This window comes from Primulina tabacum, chromosome 9 (assembly GCF_025594145.1).
Source record: "Primulina tabacum isolate GXHZ01 chromosome 9, ASM2559414v2, whole genome shotgun sequence".
NCBI lineage: Eukaryota > Viridiplantae > Streptophyta > Magnoliopsida > Lamiales > Gesneriaceae > Primulina > Primulina tabacum.
Window position 1 is genome coordinate 4819914 of NC_134558.1, and position 11319 is coordinate 4831232.

An 11319-nucleotide genomic window follows, 5' to 3' on the forward strand; every position below is an offset into this window, starting at 1 on the left:
TCAATTAAAGTAGTCACAAGATCAAAAGGCATGTTTTCAACTCAAATAATGCTATCAACATTACATTGCCAGCATCCTCCAAATAAGCATCAACCTAAGCAATTGATCTTTTACTTGGGATTCAAATGCCTTCAAGCACACATTATTTTCCTTCTGACGTGAGGTATACAGTGAAACCATGAAATAAAAGAAAAGTTCGATACACTGACTACGAAGTACTGGCACTCATCGACAAGCTTCTCACAGCAACTTTGACAGCACCCACGACACTTAGTTGCCGAATATGAGGACTCAACTCATGTGTTTCATGATTTTCGCCATCATCGTCTATCTGAATTCCAACAAAGTACGCCACCTGCACATATTTTAAGCATAGAACGAGATGTGAAATGAGGTGTTGATCGAGGGAAAGTTCGATGACGGAAGAGTCGGAGAGACCAAGAAAAAACCTTCCGCCCTCCAGCAACCATACAAAAAAACCTCAACCTTATTTTATTATCCGGATTCAGTTCCTTTTCTAAAGACAAGAATGCAGTTGGTGGTATAACCTTTCCTCAGTATCTTTGTTTATGCTACAATCACATTTAATGACTGAAAAATTGTAAGTCGTCACACAACCCTGTTTATTCACTGCGGCACAGCGACAGAAATATGACCCTTAGGCTATTGTGTAATTTAAAAGATTTGAACGGTACGATTATCTCAATGAGATTTTTTATAACACAGTAATTGTTCAGTTTACAATTGATATATCAAAGCAACTATCATATGATAATTACCATTCATTGCAAGTTGACACAATTAGTACGATTGTTGAGCATGGGCATCAATAATGAACATGAAACCTTATATCTCACAATGTGGCACAACAATCTAAATGTGCATCTTGGCTGCTTTACCGTTTAAGAGATTTGAATCACACTATTCCATAATCTTTTAATTTCGGTACTACAACAATATAAAAATAAGGCTAGTTGATTTCAAGAAATTTAAATGTCATCTCAATATGGACTAGCTCACTCCGAGGTACCATATATTCAATAATTACATATATGCCAAAACGCAAAATGACTAGAAACTGGGTACCAAAATTTCTTACTAAAAATATTAATGGAGAAGAATAAATTTTGACAAGAGACTTCTTGTAGCTTAAGTATGTTGGAACCTCCAAACTAGCCAGCAAGTAAATAACTTAAAAGACCATAAATCAAATTCTATAATTATACAACAAAGGCAATCACTTCAAAGTCATTGGGATCTAATGGGAAAACTCCATTTGGATTGCACGCGAAGGGAAAAAAGCAAAATTGTTTCAACACAACTACACAAGCCACAATCATGCTCCAAAGAAAGTTTCATGAAACCTCCTTGGAACGCATTAATGCATCTCTTATCTAAAAGAATGAGAATTTCATACATCAGCGAATATTTGTAACACCATGATTCGTGTGTGTGTACAGGAAGACAAAACATGACATGATGCAGGTACCGAATATAACCACAGCAGTTGATGACTATTGAAGTTTTACACACTGCATATGTGAAATATCAATACAATATACACATTATGGTGACAAAATGAACTGTTAGTAACTTAATAAAAATCCTATTAAATAAACCAAAGTTTGAAGGCAGTTAACGTTTAACTTAGAAATGAATACAGCTTTCTATGATATTCTGAAGATGAAACTTGCGAGATAAATTGTAAATCGAGGAAGAGAGGGAGAGTTAGGAAATAATAGAGAAGTGAGCTATTCAAAAAAGTTGATCCCTTTGAAGAAAATTACGTATCATAAATTTCTAATGGAAAATGTACTAATAATAGAAAAGTTTTACATACGAACAAAAAATACCTTTCCAGAAGCATTCCGAACTGGTGAAATATGAAGAAAATTCCAAAATGAACTCCTATCTTTTCTGGAAGCACCAACCAAGATGTAAGTTCAAGTAAAAAACTTCATACTAACTAGCCGTTACAAAGTGTCATCAGTCATCAACCTGTAATTGAGGATACGTACTGTACATGCTTGCTCGGTTTGAATGCATTCTTTCATCTACAAAATAAGAACAAAAACCTTACTATCAAAATTTCCTTATCTTTTCCATTCTTGTTGAGGGACAGCACACGATGTTTTTGTGATAACCCTAGTCCCATGGTAAAAATTAAATATTTAAAATGAGTTTATAATATGCTACAATGAACTTCTATAGCAACTTGGGTTAATCATTTTCGTAAAGCGAAGACGAATACGAAGTAGTTGTTATAGAGGCCCATTGTGCAGTCACGCAGGCACAATGGGTCCGGGCTCGGGGTGTGACAGATTCGTATCAGAGACGGTCACCGGCATGGAACAACGGGAAATAACTGTTATGCGGGACAAAGTGCTACGTACATGGGAGCCACCTTTTGAACATGCGGGGCAAAGTGCTACATAACGGGAGTCAGCTCTTAAACCAGTAGAAGCCACCTCTCGATTCTTGGCGTTGGTGGATCGAGGGGTCAGGCCTCATCGCGTTCTGAAGGAGGGGTGATTGTGATACCACTTATCCCACATGGTAAAAATTAAAAATTTAAATTGAGTTTATAATGGGCTACAATGGACTTCTGTAGCAACTTGAGTTAATCATTTTTTTGTAAAGCGAGACAAATACGAAGTAGTTGCTATAGGGGCCCATTGTGCAGTCGCGCAGGCGTGGGCCCGGACTTGGTGCGTGACAGTTTTGATAATATAAAAATTGTAAAACAGGGAGACTAAAGATGCACCAAAAATTAGAAACATTGTAACTCCAATGTTTACTATTTAATAGCCCGATCATCACGTTCCGGTTGATGCACTATGCAACCATGAGAAACCATGGGACTTTGTTGCCCTCAAACGGAAAAAAAAAAGAAAGAAAAAAGAAAACCGATTAACAGAGGAAACCCACCTCAAATTGGGTCGAGGGATCTGTATTTGTCCCACTCAAAAATCGGCAATTTTTCCCCAGTACTTCATGCCTTCCATAGCCTGACCATAATCTTGGAAATATATTAAAAGAAAAACACATGTTTTTGATTCATTAAAAGATTGATATAAAACTGTCTTCTCGTAGGTTTCAAGCATTCAAGTACCTGTCAGTTTCAAGAACGCCTCACTTGCATAAACTATTGGCATTTCAGGTAAGGATGCATCAGTTCTGTATCGTATCATAAATGTAGCACATCAAGAGATATTACTTCCAAATAAGATTAGCTGATTTTAGGATTTTGAATATGAAGCAACTCACAGTACAAAGCTTTGTTTGATTCTAGCGAGGGATAAATTTAAGGATGCCTCAAGACTTCTGTTCCCAAAGAAGTAACATCTTTGTCGACTAACCACTTTGCCGGTCAGCTCACTGAATTGTATTAGCACCGAGAAAATGTTATTAATTGCCGCAGTAGCTTTGGTCTTCTGTAACTCCGATGCTTCACAAGACTCGTTAGTCTCAACTTCTGAAACATTTTTGCAGATAAATTTAGATAATATCACCACAGGTAATAAAATAGTTCCAAAGAGAACATTACCAAGATGGTGTATCCACAAATAAAAGGTGAACCACAATTACAAACACATTAGAATATCATAGAGACACAGGAAAACTTTGATCTCGGTCAGAAAGCAACGTCCCTTTATCGTTTTAATTAAATATCATACAAGTAACGATGAATCTTCTCAACTCAATGTGAAATGTAAATTGATCAACAAAACAATGAATCTTTATTTATTTATTTTTGAACCAACAAAACAATGAATTTAGCAACTAAGTATTTAATAAAATTGATATTTGCGATCCACGACCCAACAATTAACACGACATTTTCAAATAATCAAGTTAGTTGGTACATAAAAACAATTTCCATAGGCAAACAATGAATTATAAGCATGGTAACTGGCAAAATAAAATGCAAACCTCTATCATCGTGATTTAATAACGATCCTAAAGCCGAATTATGTCTGTGTTCCAATGCCGAATCAGAGCCCACCTCCCTCCTGCAACACCGGAACATGGAACCACAAATTCCTCCACCATCTTCGCTCAAATTCATTTCAACACTCCGATTTCCGAGGCCCGGCCGCCTTGGTTTCCTCAAAATAGGAACTTGAACACCCACAAAATGAATCACCCTACCATCCTCCTTACCAAAAACAGGACAAATTTGAAACAACATCCAGAAGGGTGTCCCATCTTTCCTATAATTCAACAAACTAATCTCCATAGCCCTCTCATTCCGAACCGCCTCCCGAATCAACATAATCGATCTTCTATCAGTTTCAGGCCCCTGAAACATCCTACCATTCTTCCCAATCACCTCATCTCTCGAATAACCAAACATTTTCAAGAACCCATTTGATGCGAATACGATTGGGTGTCCGGAAATGCAAGGGTCAGTTATGGTGAAACTATCAGGAAATTCATTAAGTGCTTCCCTCACCCATCCTGTGTATCTCAAATCAAATGATTGTTCAATCAATCCCAGTGGTGATTCCATATTAAAAATATTAACTTTACCTCAAAAATTAAATCTTTATGAGCAAAGAGTAATCCCAATCCCATGTGTTTTGTACTTCAACCCTCGGAAAACACCTTAATTATTTCAAGAATTTCAGTTTCATCCCGTCGAACAAACCCATAAAATACCAAGTACATCAAAAAATAGAAAAACCATGAACAGAGACAAACACAAAATGTAAAAACTAAAATAAATTCTCCAATTCAAAGAAACCTAGTGGATTTCAACTTGGACGCATGTAAAAAACAAGAAAATAAGGTCACTGTGCCTCAAGTATAATGGAAATTGGTGACTGAACGATTTTTCAACAAAATAACAAAGACACTACTTCTCTTCTCAGAAATGATAATTGTCAAGGCGCAAAAAGAGAGAGCACACAAACAAGATGATGTATAACTACAAAATATCCCAAATAAACCACAAATTCAAATGAACGGAACTTTTCAGTGGGTACCCATCAATCGTTGTATATACACGAGCTTATTACATCTACAAAATCTACAAAGAAAAAGAATTTTCAGATATCAAGTTGCAACCCATTCCTATTAACATAGGAAGTGGAAGTGGAAGTGGAAAGAAAGGTTATGCAAAGCTAAAGAATTAGCCAGATTTTTAGCTCAGAATAATTTAATCCTAAGAGCGTTAATGAAATGTGGGCAGAGACATCACCGACGAGGAAAAATTTTAATGGCAAGAAAGCTAAAAAAACAAAGCTGAAAGCGATAAGTTTGATTAGGGATGTAACTAAGGGACTCAACTAGGGACCCGCGTGAACTTGGGGAGAGAGATCCTATACCAAAACAATATGATGCCCACTCCTTTTTTATTTTTTATTTTTTTATTTTTCCCTTGTTCAAAACCGGCAAAGATGGCGGTGGAGATATATGCAAGATCACATTTTTTCAACCTCGATGTCAAGATAAACTAAAAATAATTTTTAAATCATAAAAATTGTTACGAGACAGTCAAACGAGTTAATTTTGTGACTCCGGTTTGTGATTTGATTTAATCCATGAAAAATATTATTTTTATAGATCAGATCAACTTATCTCATGATATAGATCTTTAAAAAAGTCTCATAAAAGACTACTCTTTTGTAATAAATCAAAATCAAATATTTTAATTTACGAAATTTTCAATGAAGCCATTCAAGTTTAACACCATATATCTCAAAGCTAGTTTAAAAGAAAAATGATTGTTTCACTCTCTCAAAAACTTAATCTCGATGAGGTATTTAATTTATATCCTCGCTGAAGGAGTTTGACCTCTGACATCATATTAAGATTATAAATTTCAGCCTAAATCAATCCTGAAAAATAGCTCAATAGTTAAATATTAATAATAATTTGAACATAAATCAATATTTTTATCCATTATTTTAGGTGTCGAGATAATACTATAGATATATTTTGGTTGCGTAGGTTGTTGATTGTTATCGAAAGATGATGTGTTCTCCATGTTGATCTGAAAAGTACTTGAACATCCTTGCACGATTCTTTTAACTCCAAGATAATGTTTGACCAGACGCATTTTTTTGAGCCAACGACATTATTTTTGAAAAAAATTGTAGTTGAATCTTTTCAATCAAATATAATTTATTTTTTTAAAAAAATGCCAATTATTCGATTTCAATAGTAATATATGCGATATGATATTTTTTTCTACAAAATATATAGTAGAAAATTAAAGAGTAGGTCTCTTGTGTTGACGATCTCACGAATCTTTATCTGTTAGACGGATTCAACCCTACCGATATTCACAATAAATAGTAATACTCTTATCATACAAAGTAATATTTTTTCATGGATGACCTAAATAAGAGATCAGTTTCACAAAATATGACCCGTGAGACCGTCTCATATAAGTTTTTGCGAAAGTTAAAAGTAAGATTTGATTTGTAGAAAAAATAGACCCCACAAATTCTATTCGAGTATTTCACCTATTTCTATTCCAATTGATTGGATGGATGAAGGCATGAAGCAATGCAAGCTGCACAATTGCACGTGAGTAAAGCATGCACTGTCTTATATGTCAAAATAGTAATGTAAAAACTATTTTACATCTTTTAAAAACTATTTATTAATCCTTGAGAAATAATGTCGTTGCAAAAAAAAAAAAAAAAAAGTGAAGCCCAAATAGTAATCGATCCATTTTTTTAGCTTCTTGGTAGTATGGATCAGGATATAACCAAAGGGTTGTATGAATCCACCGATGAATCTGTCCGACAAGCCAGATCCTTGCTAGTTTAGTTTATTCAGACATAGTTTGGTACACATTATAGGATAAACATGTGATATATAATATAAAGATAAGTTAAGCATAAATATGATGTAAGATATTATATTTAATGTTTGGTATGATTTTAATAAGAGTGATTAAATTTATATATTTAATTGTAATGACAAAATTAACCTTATTATAATAAATTTTATAATTTAAAAGTTGTTGCTTGAGTTCATATTTCTTATATGTTCATGCACCGACAGTGCTTGCATGATTTATTTATTTTTAACTAATTTTATATATTATATAATATGATAATTGAACCCTTGATTTTGTGAGTCAAGTCAAATATCAATTTTTAAGGTTAATTGAGTGATACTAATAATTTTATTGAGATTTATAAAAATCATTTATATAATAATCTCGAGTTCATTTATATAATTATCATATTATATAATATATAAAAATAAATAAAAATATTTATTTGATTTTAATTTCTACCTAATAACAGAATAAAAATAATTTATATAATTATCATCTAGTGATACTAATTTAAAACTTGATCATATATAGAGTTTAAATTAAATTAAAATTATCACATCTCATAAAAGAGATATTTTATATTTCTATAAAATTATTGCCCATGATATTATCACGGGCTTTCTAAAAAGGTACCAAACGTTTATCAATATCTCTATTATCTATTGTACCAAATTATACTTCAGTGTTTGAAATCAGATCATATAGGAAATAAACATGATATCCGAATTCGATACTAGCAGACGGATAGATAGCTATCTGAACGTTCGATACTACCAATTAACACAAGTATCATGAGTTGCAAAAGCATGTGACAATATCTAAAAGAACTGAGCAGACAATAGTCTGAGTTTTTTCAAGCAACCTTCCTAGTTAGCTGATCCTTCGACGTGCTCTCGAATATCTTATCAGCATTTCCTACCTCAAATCCATCTCGTCTGTGGAACTCTTCGACCTATATAACCGAGAGTGAAGATTATATAAGAACAACCGAATGAAAATTTTCTATTCAAATGATGAAAAATAATCACTGGTAAGAATTAGGAAAAGACGTGAACGTTAAATATTAGTCTTCTACTTTTCTCTTAAGATCGGTATGCAAGTAGTTAGCCGTTTGATAAGAACAAAAAACATGAAGAACCAAAACCCATTCGCCTAAAGGGGATACAAACCTTATTCTCAGGTAAATCTTTGAATTGAGGAAGCACAAGTCGTTCAGCAAACTCGATGTACGAGCATGGCACAGATTCCATGATTCCATCCGAAAACTGGAAGGGAGATGAATCTGCTACAGTCGAACTTTGCAACAACAGACCATCTGGGCTTACTGATATGCAAAAAATTATGCAACAGATTATCTATTCATCTTTGAGAAAAATAACATTGTAACCACACTGTAATGAATATATTGGAATCAAGGTCGTAATACAAAATCTACTATCTGTTTATTTTGATTAATATTAACATAGTGAGAGGGGTTTTCCAAAAAAATTATAAATGGCAAGATCCCAATGCTTTTGCAAAAATATTTCCGTTAATCCCTATTAAACATTGGAATCTCAATGGAAAATGTAGGTTCCCAAAATTCCTGAGTTTCAAAATCTTTGCAAATTGACTGTCATGCAGGATAAATATCAACTCCTCATTTTATCATTGATGGCTCTCTGCAAGTTCCATGACAAGGATAAATGGATAAAGTTAAAGTAGCATGCAGATTTCTGCCTTTCAATAATATTGCTTGTCTGAGTTTTAACATAGCCACCAACAAATGCATTCCAAAACAATTGCTCAAAAACAAAAATTAAAATTTGTATTGAACACAAGCATTATGACTTCTGATGCCATTTAAAAGAAAGCAATTGTCTTGTGCGAACGTGAGCTTGAGTGACAACCAAGATGAAAAGAATCCTACATTTCAACAACTAAATAGCAGAATAGTTTTTCACCCACCTTTTAGGACGCCTCCTTCGGAGTTCAACTTAAAACCATTCTCTTCAATAAATTGATTGAGACTTCCAATAGTTCGTAAATGAGATTTCAGCCGGTGGGTAGATATAGTGACATGATTTAACGTATAACCATTGACAAGAGTCCAGGCAGCATATTCACTCTCCCTTTAGATTCACAAAATTATCCAGTTAGTTGCCAGGTCAAAGTTCGGTCATACTTGAAATACAACAAAACCGAATAAGTTGTGATATAAACAGCAGAAAACCAATGCTTGCTCAACTGCATGCACATAATAACGAGCAACCAGGGGAGGCACTAAAGCCGATTGGAGGTAAGGAATTGCTTCTCATCAGACTAAAAGAGCTATAAAATTTTATGAGGCATACTCTTTTGTCTCATCTACCCCTCCCACAATTTCCAGTTCACCCCTAAAGGCAACTTAAACCTCTTATTGATTTAAATACATGTTCTGGTCCTCATCTCAACACGGAAAAAATGTAAATTAAGTAAAATAAAATTTGATTTCAACATGTAGTCTCAAGTAAATGAAATTATACCTCGACAAGATTTGGAATTCAGAATATGAGGGCTTATTCCACGTCAAAGATCCCAGTGCACTGGCCAAAGCTGCATGAGAGACTCCATTTCCCGATGATTCAGTATACTTTCTGATTATTTTCTGTAGCAAGAAGCAAAAAATATGAATATATATTAACTTTACAGGCAGTATTCACAACGGTAACAACTGCGACGTAACTGGAATGGAAGCAAGAAACAGCAGCATCATGACACTACCAAGTTAAATAGCCCAAGTATAATTTCATACATAATTTTATTATTCAGTACAACAAAATTTTGAGCAATTCGACATGTAAAGAAATAAACTTCAAACAAACCTGAGTTTCTGGACTCATTTGATCAACCAAAAGCTCTGATATAAATATCCTTGGTAAAGGACCATAAACACCGGTGCCAGCACTGGAATGTATGTTATTCGGTGGCGAAAACCAGAATGCTTTCAACTTCTTTGCAGGGAATCTCAACTCTTCTCTTTGAACATAACCGAATTCCGAGAAAAATTTAGCCATAGAATCAATTCCATGGTTATTTACCTAGGATAAACATCTTAAAATCTTCAGATTCTATCACAAATATATTTAGTAAGAGACTGTTACATCGATACAAGAGAATGCCTTTATAAAATCATCTAATTATCACCACTCAGATATCTTAGGTCATGTCTCTATGAATATCATGACACATAAGAGTCGCGCACACTGGATGCATAGTTTAGCAAGTGATGATAAAAATTAAGAGTGGAGAAAAAGAAAGCAAAAAAAAAAAAAAAAAACTCTGATTAAAGTGAGATCGTATAAAAAGTATTACTCCAAAGGTCCTAAAAGCCAAGTGGTCGTAACATATACGATCATCTTCAACTGAACGGACAAGCTCCAATATGGCTCTAGCTGTCGGATTCTTGTTCAAATAAACCGTCTCCATGGCTCCCAACACGTTCCTGAAGAAAGATTCTCCTCCCTACAATGGTAAGAACAAAAACCTGTCATAATTAAAAATACCCATTGAATATTCAGCCCAGCTACCAGCAAAAAAAAGTGACCGAGCTACAGAATTGCATGCCAAGATACAGACAAATTGCAGGATCAATGCCAAGAAAAAATTTGGGGGAGTTTACACGTGCGTCATCAATAAAATTCGTAGGAGACCGAGGAAAGTACCCGAAAGGGAGAATCTTGGATGCCATGATGATCTTTTAAAGATGCCACGATAGTCGAAAAATTGAGGGTTCTGCCAAATGAAATGAAATTCCCCGTGATTCGGGTGGGTTTACAGAGGAAAATCGAATGAGAAGAAGAAGAAAGTGAGGGGAAAAGGGGGGACGATTTGATCGAAGTTGGAAGCTTGAGCATGGTTGCCATCAAATTTTGCTACGGTTTGCTTCGGGTTTTCTCGAGCGTCGCAGTCACAGCGTCAGTTGGACTCCTTTTATTTACAGATGACAGTCGGTGTTATAATAAGGGGAAATAATTTATTATCTGTATGAATTGCTTGTCTTAAACATTATATTTTTTAAAAAAAAATTATTAAATTTTAATATTATTTTTTAGAATTGTTTAACCAATTTTTAGAAGTATATATATATATAAATACTTTTAATTAATAATTTAAAACATTCTGAAAATAGATAATATTATATCAAGACAAAAAAAATAGTTATTTAAGTCCCTCGGGCTTTAAATATAACTAGTATCATTGTACAGAGGATTTATGTGTATAATATAATATATTTAATATTATATATTACATACAAAAAATATATTTTTATTTTTCAAACAATCAATTTAGTTATGATTTATATATATATATATACTAATTTTCTCAAAAATTTGATCTAACTATGATTTTTTACATCTAAAATAGTATATAAAAAATTTAAAAATATTTACTCTATCTATAATTATTAGTTAACAAAACCATGGAAAAAATTGATGAGTATCTATAATAGTTAATTGAGAAAAATATGGAAAAATTTTATATGCTTAAAATTACTTATA

General features: G+C 33.5%; 2 protein-coding genes across 3 annotated transcripts; both read right to left on the bottom strand.

The window, feature by feature from the left end:
- Nucleotides 1-18: 18 nt before the first annotated feature.
- Nucleotides 19-5265, bottom strand: LOC142556816 (protein TWIN LOV 1-like). 2 transcript variants are annotated; one of them, XM_075668310.1, is made up of 8 exons: nt 4975-5265; nt 3934-4461; nt 3268-3475; nt 3113-3177; nt 2929-3008; nt 1999-2054; nt 1854-1917; nt 19-355 (listed from the first exon to the last, which is right to left on the bottom strand). In XM_075668310.1, exons 2-8 carry the CDS (start codon nt 4355-4357, stop codon nt 209-211), a joined length of 1044 nt encoding a protein of 347 aa, XP_075524425.1. In that variant the 5' UTR covers nt 4358-4461; nt 4975-5265; the 3' UTR covers nt 19-208. The 2 variants fall into 2 exon arrangements, with proteins under 2 accessions (XP_075524425.1, XP_075524424.1); XM_075668309.1 differs by having other exon boundaries at nt 3934-5265.
- A 2216-nt stretch (nt 5266-7481) lies between these two features.
- LOC142556819 (2-oxoadipate dioxygenase/decarboxylase, chloroplastic/amyloplastic-like) lies at nt 7482-10757 on the bottom strand. Its single transcript, XM_075668312.1, has 7 exons — nt 10483-10757; nt 10133-10282; nt 9643-9858; nt 9304-9425; nt 8747-8910; nt 7969-8123; nt 7482-7751 (listed from the first exon to the last, which is right to left on the bottom strand). The coding sequence occupies exons 1-7, from the start codon at nt 10681-10683 to the stop codon at nt 7653-7655; spliced, it is 1107 nt and encodes a 368-aa protein (XP_075524427.1). The 5' UTR covers nt 10684-10757; the 3' UTR covers nt 7482-7652.
- Between the last annotated feature and the right edge of the window lie 562 nt (nt 10758-11319).

Excerpts from the sequence above, each read along its gene's own strand:
- LOC142556816 (XM_075668309.1), bottom strand. The coding sequence starts at position 4,513 with ATGGAATCACCACTGGGATTGATTGAACAATCATTTGATTTGAGATAC. Across the intron at positions 3,476-3,933 it reads ATTAAATCACGATGATAGAG|AAGTTGAGACTAACGAGTCT; the intron begins GTTTGCATTTTA and ends AAAATGTTTCAG. Across the intron at positions 3,009-3,112 it reads GGCGTTCTTGAAACTGACAG|GCTATGGAAGGCATGAAGTA; the intron begins GTACTTGAATGC and ends GATTATGGTCAG.
- LOC142556819 (XM_075668312.1), bottom strand. The coding sequence starts at position 10,683 with ATGGCAACCATGCTCAAGCTTCCAACTTCGATCAAATCGTCCCCCCTT. Across the intron at positions 10,283-10,482 it reads TCCAAGATTCTCCCTTTCGG|GGAGGAGAATCTTTCTTCAG; the intron begins GTACTTTCCTCG and ends TTACCATTGTAG. Across the intron at positions 9,426-9,642 it reads AAATGAGTCCAGAAACTCAG|AAAATAATCAGAAAGTATAC; the intron begins GTTTGTTTGAAG and ends TTCTTGCTACAG.